The sequence below is a fragment of the Hyperoodon ampullatus genome (genome assembly GCF_949752795.1).
Source record: "Hyperoodon ampullatus genome assembly, chromosome: 1".
Taxonomy (NCBI): domain Eukaryota; kingdom Metazoa; phylum Chordata; class Mammalia; order Artiodactyla; family Ziphiidae; genus Hyperoodon; species Hyperoodon ampullatus.
Window position 1 is genome coordinate 228,940,904 of NC_136914.1, and position 15,347 is coordinate 228,956,250.

At 55.8% G+C, this 15,347-nt stretch overlaps 1 protein-coding gene across 1 annotated transcript in view; it reads right to left on the minus strand.

Moving 5' to 3' along the window:
• Positions 1–7,021, minus strand: part of STK32C (serine/threonine kinase 32C) — a gene marked incomplete at both ends in the record, with an annotated part of 89,149 nt that extends 82,128 nt beyond the window's left edge. Inside the window, one exon of the mRNA XM_079709203.1 lies at positions 6,760–7,021. Coding sequence (XP_079565329.1) covers positions 6,760–7,021 — 262 coding nt within the window. The remainder of the gene's footprint in view (positions 1–6,759) is intronic.
• Positions 7,022–15,347: the final 8,326 nt, after the last annotated feature.

A 15,347-nucleotide genomic window follows, 5' to 3' on the forward strand; every position in this document is an offset into this window, starting at 1 on the left:
TGGGGCTGGACGGAGCCACACTGATCTCGGTCAGCTGCCTTGGTTTTTAGACAATAGATTTCAGGTCAATGGGCAAAACAGTTTTTGATGAAGCAGCCTTCCCAGTTTTTAAAAATAACAATAATTTTATTAATTGTAGCTTCTCCCAAATTGTCTCCAATTATGAGCATTAAAATCATTCAGCACGTTGGCCCTGGCCAGTGTTTGGGGAAGAGAGGGGACCCCGGCGTGTTCTGCAGGGCGCCGATCAGCGTGCGCCCACCCCCCAGGCGGGAAGGAGGCCCCAGAGAGGAGCCATCGTGGACGACGAGTTGACCCGACCCGGGGGACAAGAGCGGGGCTGCAGGGGGCGTGCACACAGCTTGCGGGGACAGCGAGGCTCAGCACGCACCGGACCCTCACCAGCCCGTAGAAACACTGGTTACCAAAGCCTTATTTCTACCTAGAGTTATACAGCGATAGCAGAGTGAGGCAGGTAGGAAGAAACCCAACGTTCTATGTCTTTTTCAAATGAGGAGGAAAAATCTGACTGGGAAGGAAAAATGACACCAGGTAGAAGGCCTGCTCCCACACTAAGGTGAACGAACACCAAATCTGGTTCTGAGCTTCCTACTGACAGGGGAATCGGGACCAGGGCCACGGAGCACAGACCCTGAACACAGGAACCACCGGGCTCAGGGGGGCCCGCAGGGCTGGCCGGGGGCCCCCCAGGAAGGTCCCACCTCGGGTGGTCTAGAACAGGGGACACCCCATGGCACGTCCCGGGGGTGGGGCTGGACTCTCAGTGCAACTAGGACAAGAGGACACAGTGACCAGAAGGGGGGAGTCTACACAGTCCGGGGCCACCTGCCTCTGGTAGCGCGTCCTCTGCCACATCTGGGTGAGAATCAGAGGACACTGCTGAGTCCAAGTCATTGCAAAGGAGGAAGTTCAGGCTGTCGCGTCAGCTGAAAATGCAGGATACAAAATGCTACTGATGTTTTGGGTACGAGTGTAGCAGGCTACGCCACAGAAAAAGAACGACACAAAAGCAAGAATGAAACTAAATGAGATCCCTCTGCGGGAAGAGCCAGCCCATCTCCAGACGAAGGGCGAGCAGTAGCTCTGGAAACTCCCACCCACTGCCAACACCCTTGCCATGGCCCAGCGGAGCGCCAGAGCACGCGGCCCCCTGTTGCTCCCTGTGCATGGGCCAGTGCCTCGGGGACCACGCCCACTCCACCACCCGCCTGCTGGGTCCTCACTAAGCCCTCCCACCCAGAGTGTGTCCTCTCCGTGTCCAGCACGCTGGCACCGTCTGGGGCTGGATGGGAACACAGACCCTGAGGCCCCACCCGAGACCCGCTGAATCAGAATCTGCATTGTCACAAGGTCCCCAGGGGCCTGGGGGCCCCTGACAGTGTGGGAGCTGCTGTGAGCTGCCCCGACCCTGTTCCGAATAAACGCTTGTCGGTGGCTCTGCCTCCCTCAGACCATCCTGGGGCCTTGGGAGGCTCCATCCTCAAAGAGAAGCCCTGAACAAAACTGACCTCCAATGCATCCCTGCATTACTTCTCAACTGGAAGGATGGGTGGTTAAATTTTTAAAAGAAAATCAACTTATTTTTAGCATTTTAAAACACACAGCCAGATGGATAGACGTGCAGAGCTGACATTTGTTACATAAAAAAGTACGACAGTGGGTCCCAAGTCCATCCCAGACCAGCCTCGTCAGCCACAGGAACACAGCAAACTCAGCGCCACCCAACGGTCCCGCCGGGACACCTGGCACTGCATGTGGGAACCCAGGGAATCCAGAAGCAGGGGTGCGAGGCCAGCCGGGACCACACGCCTCCTCCCTGCCTTGAGCCCAAATGCCCACCCCTGCACCGGGGGCCTCTGCACCGTTGCTGCCAGCTGGTAAAGGAACCCAGGGTCTGCAGCCACCAGGCTGCTGGCCACCAAGGCCCCCGCGTTGCAGGGGACGGGGTGTGAACTGCCATCAGCCCGAGCCTGGGCCACACAGAGAGCTGTCACCCCCATCGCCAGCCACCCCCTCTTCCCAGGGTCAGGAGGGAAGGGAAGAGACACCTATTAAAACTCAGGTCCACGCACCACTGGTCAAAGACTCAGTAAACAGGGCTAGACTGTCACTTTGGAACCACGGCCCCATCAACACAATCGGGTCAGCCCCCCGTGCACTCAGCACCGCTCTCCACTGCCCGTGAGCCCTGGGCACACGACGGGGAAGAATGAGCATAAGCACTGTAAAGTCACCGAGTCCTGGTTGGCAGGTGCCACGACCGACCGCCCAGGAAGCCTGGGAAAATCAACTCAAAAGCCACGAGGACTAACGGGAACCTTAGCAGAGCAGCCACACACGGGACGGATATTTTTCAAAGTTAAGCTTTCCTTCCTACCAGCACTAACCAGGGTGTAACGTGATGGGTGCAAAGATCCGGTTCACAATTCGACAGAAACAGGCAATGAATGCACCCAACCTAAGCAAGAGCAGGGCCCACGGGAGGAAACCGTTCTCACTGTGGCCAGTGTGCGTCCAAACTGACCAAAATTTGCAACACAAAAAGTGAAACCACAGAAGTACTAGAAGAAAGTGCAGGTGCAGGTTTATAAATTGAATGAGTATCACTTGTGCTTGGTGTAACAGGGCACCAAGGCCGGAAACTGACAGAAAGGAAGATCTTGATGAATCCGACCACACAAAAACTAAGCACAGCCACACGGAAAACAACTAGCAACACAGAAAGATAAATGACTGCTCCGGGGCAGGCCGTTCTATACTGGGAACCGTGAAAAGAAACCGGGCAGCAAACATCCCAACAGGAAGCACAGGTCAGGGGTAAGAGCTGGCAGTTCAGGAAAGAAGAGCACAAACGCCCCAAACACGGAAAGAAAAACATTACCAGCCTCACTGGTAATCAAAGAGACTCGGAGCACTAACACGATCCTTTTACCTTTCAGACGGTCAAAAAATAGACATCACCAACACCCAAAGGTGGTGAGGCTCGGAGAAAGAGGACTTCCGTGCGCTCCGAGAGCAGGCAAACAGGATCTCCCTCCCGGCCAGCCACCCCGGACACAGGCCTCCCTCTTTCTCTCTCCTCTGGCCCCTCCTGCCCGTCACTATATTTATTCATGTTTCCTTGTCTGCTACTGGTCTCCCCACCTCCTCCTCTGTCTGGGTACCCCACACCTGCAGCAGCCACATCCATTTGGTCACCACCATGTAACAACCGTCCAGGACAGCCATGTCTTGTGCCGGGACTGCTCATCTCCAAGGGAGCTGGCCAGCGGCACCAAGCCACACTACGTGCACACTCTTCTGACTCGTCGATGTCATTCCTAGGAAGTTATCCTAAGGAAATAATGTCAAGTGTACAAAGATGAATATACAAGGATGCTCACAGGTAAACTGTTTATGTACTGGTGCCTGAGCTCCAGCGCCCCCCAACTCCACCCCAACAAATTCAACCTGAATTTCCGGGGGAGGCATCCAGTTTTTAAGAGCATCCTTTGAGTCTAGTTCACAGGGTTGAGGACCACTATTGTAAATTTAGCCAACAAAGGATGCTGTAGATCTATAAGATGGTCATGACACATTGCTAAGTAAAAAACGCAGGTTAAGACAAAACCGTATATGGAGCACGATCCCATTTCTGTATCAGAGACATAAAGAGTGTTTCTATATGGCTGATGTGTGAGTACATTCCTAGAAAAAGGCTGGGGAAGAGGTACTCTAATAGGTCTCAGTGCTGAAATCACTGATGTCTTGGTTTTCCTATACAGAACAATTTTAGCAAAGTCTTAAACTCTTTTACAAATTTATACACTTTAATGCTTCTATAATTAAAAAAAACAAAGGCTTTATAAATTTTGGAAAAGGTTATAAGACTCTGGTAGCCCCGTGTCCCGCCTAACTGCCCACCCCACCCAACACACCCAGGCCCGGCGTTCCAGCCCTCGAGGGCCCCCTTATTTCCAGTTCTCTGGGCAAAGGCAAACCTTCCCGGTGATTAGTCGCCCCCCACTAGCAAGCTAATACCATGTTAGGTTTGAGACTAGCCAGACTGCTGAGAACGGCGGGTGCCCCCCAGTTACCGGTTACCGAGCTGCTCGGCAGAAAGTGATGGAACCCCGCGCAGCACCCTTGTGGGGACACCCAGACGAGAGGAATGAAGGGGCCTGCCCAGCACCCCGCAGCCCTGGGGCAGGTGCCCTAAATCAACTGCTCCTGAAGCCCGAGAGGGGTCACACGGGAGGAGGCATGGGGTTTCAGGAAGAGGAAAGGGGACCCTTGGCTCTGGTGTGAGGAGGAAGCCCAGAGAATTCTGAACAAGCGCCCAACACCTGCCAAATAAGGACAGTGGCTCAGACACCTCAGGGTTAACAGGGAAGGGGGCCATGTAAGACCCTATGTGTCATAACTCCGCTTTTTAGTTGGAATCTACCTGGCACTCTGTTAAGTAGCGCTCTTATTTTCTCTTTTCCTTTTCTCTGCATACCAAATCTGATATATTAATTGGGTATTTTAATCTAAAAAAATTCATCAGGTCTCACATTGCCATGGCAACCGTGCAGCCCCAGTAAATGCACGTCCTCAGCACAGCACTGTCACCTCTTTCAGCTCACCCTGCACGGGGCCGAGGAAGTGTGGGACCCTATCTGGGGGGACGACTTCACACCCTGAAAGAAAGGTGGGGTGCAGCCTTTCCCCTCTTGAAAGACTGGCTTTTCGCCTTTCCAAACCCCACTCCTTCTGCCTAAATAAGCCCACAGCCTTCAGGCCAAGAGCTGCACAGCATTCTCTCTGCAAACACGTACTGTGATTCCCAAGTCGTGTGCGCCCTGACGATAACGTGAAAACATGGAATACAAGTGGAACAAAGTGGCCGCTCACCTGGATCGCATCCACGGCCACTGGGCCGGGGCCAGGCTTGGCATCCTAATCTTACCACACAAAGCCCAGGCAAGGCTCGTGCCGTGTTCAGTTTGGAGATGTGGCCACCATGCCCAGGGATGAGCAGGTGATTGATGGGCACACGTGTTAAAGAGTGAGCACCTGTGGCCAAAGCCAACAACCCACCTTCACAAGACCAGAATAGCTGGCACCTCTGCCGTCCTGCTTCAGGCAAATGGGGACCGGGGTGGGGAGAAGGGGTTGTGTTAAATGATTCTCAAATCAGATTGCGAGCAGCCTAACTGGATTCTGTGCTCTTGGTCCCTCTTTAACAATCCTTGGATTCTGAGACGTAACACACTGTGAACAGGTAGAAAAATTCTACCTTTCAAAGCTGAAGGCAGCCACTGTGCTACCTCAATTTCTCTCTTTCTACCTCACCTGCCTTGGGGAGCATAATGCTAAGACATGAAAGAGTGGCCAGCTCTCAGCTGACACCAACAAGTACTGAAATCAGACATCTGATGTATTTCTCAGACGTTTTCTCATCGTGCAGCCAGAAGCTAGATGCAAATCTTCCTGATTAGTTCCTAATTCACTCTGGGCTTTCTTCACTTTGAATATTTACTCTAAAAACAAAAACATATAACATATGAAACACTCCCAGCAGTGAACTGTGTTCCAAAGTTCAGAACACGAAGACAGGTCTCCCCAGAACACACTGAGTGGGCGTGGCTGGTCCTGAATGCCCCTCCAGCAAGTCCAGGCACCATGCCCCTCCCCGATGACCGGGGCCAGGCTCCTCAGAACCCAGGCCCCCTTGAGCAACAGGCTCCGCATCGCTGTCTGTGAGGACTGCCCACATGACCTGCACATTCTCCAACACTGGCCTGAGGTCGTATTATTGTAATTTCCTATAATGCTTAAATTATGTATCAGAAATAAATAGCTTGGGCTCTTTCGCTGAGCTGTGCTCTAAAATTATAAAAGATCCATCCTACTTCTGCAGGCTGCCTACAAATGAAAAATGCATATTTCAACTATTTTAAGAAAATGTCAAAAAAACATCAAATGTGTCATCTTGTAGCATTTAACTTGTCTGCATGACATCTGCAGGGAAGAGCTGTATGTTTGCCTGTGAAAGTATCACAGTGCCCCAGGGGCGGACACTGCACAGCCACCTTTCCCGAGGGTGCTAAGTGAAAGGGCCGTTGTCCAGCAGGGCTCCAGGAGGCGTGCCTGCAGGTCTTTCCTGCTTTCCACCAGCGCCCACCTCCGGGTCACTAGCTTTACCTGCAGGGGGACCTGAGGGCAAACTAGTTCCCAAAAGGGCAGGTCTTTGCACGAAGGCAAGCCTCCACCGCACATCTGAGTGCAAAGGTGGGCACGCCGGCAGCCACGCGGCGCCGTCACCTACACTGAGAGCTCCGAGGGCCAGGCCCCCGCGCCACCTGTGGGGCAGGCACCTCCCTTCGCAAATTCGGCACACCTCAGCTGCAGAGTAACAACCGAGCGCTCACACCTCGCAGAAAAGGAAAATGCAAACACAGCGCCCTCGCTACTGCGGGGGCCTTCGCGCCTACCGACCGCAGACCCTCACCCCGCAGGGACGGCCGGCCTACTCCGCACGTCGCGCCGCCACTGGACACGGAAGACACGCGTGGGCACCGCAAGCACCGTTCGCGAGTTTCCTCGGAAACCGAGACGCCCCTGACGCCTTCCCACCGGGAGGCCTTGGTGCCCCGACCCGCAGAAATCCTCCCGCCGCGGCCCCGCTGCGAGAGCGCGCGGAGTCCCCAGACGGCGCGGGTCCCAACGCTGTCCCCGCAAGCGGCCCGGAGTCTCCGCCGCGGCCGTTCTCACCGTCCTCCTTGTCGTCAAACACCGGCCTCCGCGCGGTGGCCGCCGACATGGACGAGCCCATCCTCTTCTTCCACTTGCTCCACGGAAACAGGGGGCGCGGCTGCGCGCGGGCATCGCCCGTGTCCCTGGCCCGGGGCTGGCCGGCGGCGGGCGGCGGCGGGGCGAGGGGCGCGTCGGGGCCGGCGGGGCGCGCGCGGCCGGGGGGCGGCGAGCCGGGGGGCGCCGCGGCGCTGCTGCCCCTGCGCTCGGCGCCGCTCCTCATGGCCGGACCGGAGTGCGCGCCGCGGCCAGAGTCCGGGACATGGCCCGCCCGCCAGGCGGGGAGCAGGAGCTGGAGCGACGGGCAGCGCTCGCCTTGCGCCCCAGGCTCGGCGTTCGCGGGTCCGGGCCGCCCGGGCGGCTCCGCCGAATGCTAGCGCGCGGGGGCGGGGCCGGGGCGGGGCCGGCGGGAAGGAGTCCGGGCGGAGCGAGCGCCGGGGGCGGAGACGGGGCGGAGACGGGGCGGAGACGCGGAGCGGGGCCGGAGCAGGGTGCGGTGAGCGGCTACGGGTACCCGCCGCCCGCCTCAGTAGGGGCCGTTGCAGCGCACAACGACGCGGCGGCAGAGTCAGGAGAGGAGGGGATCCCCTTGGCCTTTGTGAACATCAGGAGAGAAGGAGGGCATCCCCTTGGCCTTTGTGAACAAAGGTGGCTTGCGGACTGCTGCCGCCCGACCCGGGGGAGCCTTAAACCTCATCCTGCGGCTCTGCCCTTGGCGAGACCACGCGCGGGACCCGGGATGGGGCGGCGGGAAACGGCTGTGCGGGGGCCGAGGCCGGGTCGGTGTCAGGACGCGCAGCCCCGCGGTCCCGGGTCCGGCACAGATCCCCCCATGCGGCTGCACCGCCGAGGGAGGGAGGGAGGTGGCGGGGCGGGGGCGGGCCCGGTGCGCGAGCCCCTCTCCGGTCGGCCGGCCCAGAGCCTGACAGCGAGCGCGCGCGCACACGCACGCACGGGCGGGCCCGGGGTCACGGCAACGCTGGGCACACGCGCCTGCGCTCTCGGGGTACCCTTGCTTGGGGCTCCAGTCCGGCTCAGTGTAGTCCGCCCGGCACGGTTCCCGAGCGGAAGCCCTTGGCGATGGTCTGCGTCTCAGGCCGCCTGGGGACCTTGTGCAGCGTAATGGGGGGGGGGGGGGGGGTCCGAGGCGCGATTTGACCTCGATGCGCCTCCCCACATTCGACTGGCCAGGAGGGACCTCGCGAATAAAGCGCTCTGCACAGCCAACGACCCAGGAGAAGACTCTCAGTACCGCCCAGCACCCTGAGCCTAATACTTTTTCACTGAAGAATTGTTTTGTTATGAATTGTCTCAGACTTTTAGAAGCCTTTGCCTCCTTAGGTTCTGTCCGCAGAGCTGGCGGTTCCTTCCTCCCCCAGGAAGTCCTGAAAGGGCCTTCCGCTGCCCCACCATGACAGAGGACCACCCACCCGGCCTGCAGGCCAAGGCACCAGGCCCTGCGGGGCTCTCCCGCCACCGCCCGTCCCTCCGTGGACATCATTCAGCCACCCTGGGCTCTGTCCTGCCCTCGCAGCCCCTCACCTGGCTCGGCCCCCCACCCCAGGTAGTGGCACTCAGTCTTGGCTGTTCCCGCTTCCCGTCTACTGCCCGAGGTAGAACTAGGCTTGTCCCCGACCCCACCTTTGAAATTCGGTGGAGCCCCTTGACCACTGTGGCCTGCTTGACCGATGAAATGTGAGCAGAGGTGATCTGTGTCATTTCTGAGCCACACTTTAGGAGCCAGTGTCCAGACTGGCCATACATGCCCCCTTGGCTAAGAGGGAGTCCCCATCACTTGGGGACCACCTTCCAACCATTAGTGGATGCACAGAACAAGGGAGAAATCAGCCACTGTGGGAAGCCCTCGAGATTTGGGAGGTGTATTTACCGCAGCATAACCTGGCCGACTACCACCTGCCGCGCATCCAGTCTTGAGTTAAGCTCCAGGGAGGCAAGTTCCCTGGGCTCTGGGCTCCCAGGCTCAGCCTCCTTATGTTGAGCTGCAGCCGCTCTCGGAACATGGCTCCCTCCTACCATTGCCCTCTCCCAGTCAGCACGTTGAAGGCCCCCAGCTCAGCGCCGGCACAGAGGAGGGGCTCTGTAGCCATCCTTCCGGGGCAGCAGTGAGTGAAGGAATGTTTCTGAAGACGGGGGGCACCGAGGCAGAGTGTCGCCCCAGGCAGGCTGAGAGCAAGGGGTGCAGAGTGGGCAAGAGACAGAGAAAAGGTCAGGAGCTGCCTCACCCGAGAGCAGACCAGGCTGCCGCACTCCCCCGAGGGCCACTGGGAAGTTCTAGGGGCCTGGGAGGGACTTACCTGTGAACGGGGAGGGGGCAGTGAGGCCAGCAAAGTGTCCCTGTGCCCAGGGGTGCCCACAATGGTCAGGAACTTCAGCAGGGTGAGGACAGGGACTTCTCCATCCTGTGCCAGTGACAGGAGACTGTCAGTGACTCAGTAACCAGATAAACGTGTCCACAACACCCAGCACATGGGAGCGCCCCCACAGGATCGTGGGCAGTGCGTGATCACAGGACTGCTGCAGCTGGGGCAGTCGGCAGGGGTCCGAGCAAGTGACCTTGTGAAGGCCTGGGGCCCAGGAGCTGTGATGACACTGTCCCTGAGATTGAAATGAGAGTGTGTGCGAGGGCAGAAAGTGGCCAGTGTCTCTGGGGGACAGCGAGTGCCTGCTTAGGGCATGTGCAGAACAGCAGGGGTCTGATTTGTATTCAAGGCTCAAGCCCTGAAACCCAAGCACAAACGTGCGGCAACCCATAATTCATCCAAAAAGCCAAGCTTCCTGAGAGGGTGTGATCGTTGGCAGTCTCCAGTTTTCATGTGTACTTTGTCCAATAGCATCATTCTGAAATTAACACGCTGCCTGCACCTTTGTAAATCGTCCTGTTTTTAAATTCCCCTCAGGTTGCCCAATTTGAGTGTGCTGTTTCCTGCTGGGAAACATACCAGAACTGGCCCCAGGAAACAAGCTCAAATGGGATTCCGATCCTGAGTTGCTCACTTATGCAGGGAAACCATGAGTCCCCTTCCCAGCAGGAAATGGAAAACCAGGTCCTCCCTGGCTGTGGTGCCATCCGACTTAGCCCTGGTGGGACATGGGACAAAGTACATGTGGAAGCAAGGACATGGGGAGCCAAGTGCTGGGCGGCTGGTTGCTCGGTGATGGTGTTGATTCTCGGGGTCATGGGGCTGCCTGGCTTCCGATGAGTCCAGGGAGCATGAATGGGGAGAGGAAGATGCACAGCGGAGAGGAGGAGCCCCATGGCGGCCGGGCAGGAATCCTTCCTCTCTGTTGTCATGGTACCAGGACTGAAGCACAAACTCGCCGCTTAACTCCATGAGGCTCCTAGTGTGTCAGTTGCCAGGGCTGCTGTGACAAAGGACCACAGACTTGTGGGTGAAAACAACAGAAGTGTGTTTTCTCCCCACTCTGGAGGCCAGACGTCTGAAATCAAGGTGTCCGCAGGGGTGGTCCCTTCTGGAGGTCCTGAGACGTCTCTCCCAGCTTCTGGCGGCTGCAGGAAGCCCTTGGCATTGCTCGGCCTGCAGAGGCATCACCCCAAGCTCTGCCTCCATCATCACATCGTCTTTTCACCTGTGTGATCTCCCCTTTTCTCCTTTATCAGGACATGTGTCATAGGATTCAGGACTCGCCTTAACGCAGGATGATGCCTTCGTGATTTCTTTAACTTAATTACCCTCGTTCCAAGTAAGGTCACATTCACAGGTTCTGGGTGGACATATCTTTTGGGGGGCCACCACTAAACCCACTACAGCCCACCGTCTGGTCCCCCAAAATCTAAGCCCATTCCACGTGCAGAATACATTCACCGCGTCCCAGCATCCCCAAAAGTCTCACCGTTAGAGCTTCAACTCTAAGTCCAAAATCTCATGTAAATATTATCAGCTCAGAAGTCCCAAGTCCCACCATTAAATCAGGTCTGGGTGAGACTCCGGGTATAAGCCACCCTACAAAACGCCTCTCGTGACCATCCCACTTCACAGATGAAGGAAAGAAGGCCTGGGAGGCAAGTAACTGCCCAAGTTCCCAGCTGGAGCCTGGGAACGGCCCTGTTGACATCCGAGAACGACCCCCAGGCTCAGGCTTGAGCAGGAATGGGTGTTAGGACCCCCCGCCACCCAGTAGACAGGCAGCAGACGCTTGGTGCTGCGCCCGCCCCCACTGCAGCCCTTCTTTCGCTGTGTAGCAGGATGCAGACCAAGGGATGCACGCAAAATACAAACGTTCTGGGAACTCCCTGGCGGTCCACTGGTTAGGACTATGAGCTTTCACTGCCGAGGGTCTGGGTTCGATCCCTGGTCAGGGAACTGAGGTCCTGCAAGCCACGCGGGGAGAAAAAAAGAAAAAGAAAAACCTTAAAAAAAGTATAAATGTTCTGAAGTGTAACAATGAAATAGCCCTTAGCAGCCACCCAACTCACCAGCAACCCCACCCTCTGCCCCGGCCTGGACTGAGGGACCACCTGTCCTTGGACCTCCACTGCATTAGTTCCTGGGGCTCTGGTAACAAAACCTGCAGACCAGGCAGTTAAATAACAGAAATTTATTTTCTCACGGTCTGAGGCTGGAAGTCTAACATCAAGGAGTCAGCAGGACTGGTTTCTCCTGAGGCCTCTCTCCTGGGCTTGCAGACAGTCGTCTTCTCCCTGTGTCCTCACGAGGTCATCCCTCTGTGTGTCTGTGTCCTAATTTCCTCTTCTTATAAAGACACCAGTCACACTGGATAAGGGCCACTCAATGACCCCATTTAATATTAGTCACCTCTTTAAAGACCCTATCTCCAAATAAGTCATATTCTGAGGTACTGGGGGTCAGGGATTGGATTTGAGGGACACAGTTCAGCCCATAACACCCACCAGGTGCACCCCATCTCCTGCTTCCCCTGGCTCATATTATGGGCCAACTCGTCTCTTGATTTTTTGTTTTAGAATCTTATCATTCACATTTGCAGCTTATCATTTAGTTTTGCTTGTATGAAAAGCATTTCATACTCTATGAAGTCTCCTGGAATTTGCTTTTTCTGTCAAAAGCTGTTTCTTTGCTTTTTCTGTCAAAAGCTGTTTCTTTGCTTTTTCTGTCAAAAGCTGTTTCTAAGATTCATTCTTGTTGTTGTGAGTAGCTATTGTTCGTTCATTTCATGGCTTTCTCTTTCTTGGCCTTTGGGGTCCTTCCCAGGTTTTGCTAAAATGAGTGAGGCTGCTGTGAATGTCTCTGCCCACGTGTCCTGATGCAACTCTGTGGCTGAGACTCCAGAGGGGAACGGTGGGGGTCACTGCACGTGGGGATCCAGCCCGACAGGAGAGCAGGCTGCTCTCCCAGACGCCCCAAGTTCCGGTGGACACCCCGACAGAAGAATGAGCTACGGGCATGAACACAGGGGTTCCCAGACTTCTTCATTTTTGCCAACTGAGCAAGGGTAAAACAGTATCTCATTTCAGATAAAACTGTATTTCCCTGCTAGCTGGTAAAGTGGAGCATCTTTTTATATCTTTATTGGCCATTTTTTTCCTCTACTGGGAGTTGTTGGTTCATATCTCTTGCCTATTAATCTAAATGTAACTATTGTCTTAATCTTTTAAAAATTAATTATAGGAGTTCTTTATGTATTCTGCATATTAATCCTCATTGGATTATATATTGTGGATACTAATCTTTATTGGATATGAGAATTGCCAGTATCTTCTCTCATTTGGGGCTCAACTTTTAATTTTCTTTATGGTATCTTTTAGATAAACAAGAGTACTTTTAATGTAGTGAATTTATCAACATCTGTTTTTATGGTTAGTGCTTTTATATCCTGTTTAAGAAATCCTTTCTTAGCCTAAGAACAAAATAAAATTCACCCATATTTTGTTCTAAGAATGAGTATAGAATGAAGTCTAGTATCGACATACAGCATACATGCAGAAAATATTCCTCACTCCCTTGTTCGTGGAAGGGTTGTTCTGAATGGCATCACCTGCCATGACCATAGCAGAAATCCAAAGTGATCATTTTACAACAAAGTGGGCCTTATGTTAAAATCAGTGTGAAACTCTTCAGTGGCTCTTGTAGCTGACACTTCTGGTTGCCTGCTCAGCGACGAGTCACCCCTTTCCTCACTTCTAACAGTACCTCCATTTGTTTTCAGGTATTGTGGTGGCTTTGTGATGTGTCAGTGTGGCTAGGCTGAACTGCTTCTCCAGAATTCTCTTTCCTGCAGGTTTCCTAACTTGGCCCCAAGAGGCATTGTGCATGAGATTTGGGGGGTAAGGCGGTGCAGTGAGGCAGCAGCTGTAATGATTTTATACTTAGACGGCCAGGGCAGGGGCCCAGGTGTGGCTGCAGCTCGCACACAGTGTCCTTTCTCTGCCAGCTCACCTCACTGTTGGGTGGCAGGCGTGCAGCTAGTCTGTCTCCCCGAGTCTTTTAGCTTCTCCAACTCCTGGGCTGGGTGTGTGTGTAGTTCTGTGACCATCGGTGCCACGTGATCCATCCACCCTCGTGGGTTCCAGCTTGGGCTCGCTGGTCCCCCCTTTACCTCCACCTTCCCTTCCTGAATACCTGCCCTGCACACTTCAAGCTGCAGCATCAGGCAGAGGGCAGCAGCCTTCAGAGATTGTCCAACCAGCCTCCGCAATGGCAAAGGTCAAATCCCTTAATTACGTCATCCTCTAGTGGCTCACCGCCTGACTGATAAGAGGTGTGCAGACCCTCTACCTGAGTGCTTGAGAAGTGTGGGGGGGGGGGGTGTGTGGGGGGGTGTCCAGACCCACAGAGAAATCCTGATTGGTCCGAGCCCTGTGGTGGTCTCATTTCCTTTCTGCTGATTGGTCTAGGTAGCCGAAGCGATTCCGGCCAGATCTCAGAGGCAGTTATTGGGGGCTTCTTTCTCCTCCCGGGTGATGGGCGTCCGAGTGACGACTGTAACCGGGACAGCCATCCTGTGACCCCCAAGAGGACGTAGGTCTGCCTGCTGCAGACCGGAAGGTATAAAACGGGAAGGACTTTCAAGTTCTTGACGCCAGATGGTCAACTTGAAATGCGAGCCTTCCCGTGTGTAAGCTGCGGTCCCCCGAAGAGCCCACCGGCAGGTGCCCCGCCGCCCGCTCCGCAGAGGCGCGCGCTCACGCATCACGACACTCCAGGCTTCGGCACACATGTCCCCTTTGTCCGGAACGCTCCACCTCTGTGTGTGTCACCGACTGCCCGGCAGAGGAGGTCGCGGGCGGCGGGCCAGCGCTGCGGCTCCGGGCGGACCGTTGGAGTCTGGATGAGTGCCGCGTGCGCAGGCGCACCAGACGCACCACGCGCCCCGCGATTGTGTGCCTTCCGCGCGGCTTGGCGCCTGCGGGCCTCCGTAAGGCTGGGTGTCTCCATAGCGACCGCGTGGGGCCGGCAGCTTCCACTGTTGGACTGCCGCCCTCTGCGCCCGGGTCGTGCGGGCGTCGGGTGGGCTGGCGGGCGCCGAGGGTGAGGCGGGGCTGCGGGCCCGGGGTCGGGGTCGGGGGCACCTCGAGAGAGTCTGGGGCGCCGGGTGATGGGGGGCGAGGGGCGGGCCGGGAGCGGGGGCGCATCCCGAGAGGCTGGGGGCACCGCGGGCTTGCGGAGGGCGGAGCTGCGGGGCCCCGAGGGCGGCCCGGCGCGGTGGAGAAACCGGGGAGGGCGCCGGGACCCGGAGCCGCCTCCCCGACCCCACGGAGCCCGTCCCACCCGCTTTTAGGCCCTGTGGTTTGGCTCTCGGTTCTGAGGCCTTCTCCCTGTTCAGAGGTTTGCGGGAGGTTGAAGCCTCTCTCCCCCTAATTCACAGAAAAGGACCCCAGGGGAAGCCCAGGGTCTCCAGGGAGCGCAGGCCGCCTGCGGTGGGTTCGCCCCCCCACTCGTTAATTGCTTGACCTTTGGGCGGTTCCTCGTGTTCCCCACCCCTAAAATGGAGGGAGGTAGACGCACACACGTTTGTTGGCTGTCGAGAGTTTTGTATCAATGAGCGAAGGCTTCTGAGCCCTGAAACATTCCAGTGTTGTTGTTATTGCCGGATAAATTGGGAATTAAACACGGACGTGTGCCTCACCGAATGAGGTGCTGGTGAAATACAGTTCTTCAACTTTGTGTCGAACAAAACTATTGTTGAACAAGTAAAATTCAAGGTTCTAATTTGACCGGTTCCCACCCCCAGCCTAATTTGGGTGCTAGCCAGACCCAGCGCTGATCGCTGAGTCAAAGCGGTAACCTGAGCTGTCAGGATTCTCCGTGGAGCGGAACACTAATGGGAATGCCACAGAACCGCGGGGCAAATAAGAAAGTGCGAACTTAGGAACCCCACTGCATTTAGGGAGGGGATACATTAGCTTGTGCGCTTTGAAATCTTCTGACTTGTTTTCATCCCTAAAATAGCCATTGCATTTTCCAGGAATTAAAAGTTAAATCTTGGAACTCCATGATGCAAAGGGAGGAGCAGAACATTTTAATCTGAACCTTCTTGCAGTCCAGTTTGTTTTATAGAAGTCAAGTTTATGATACTGATTATTAGAAACA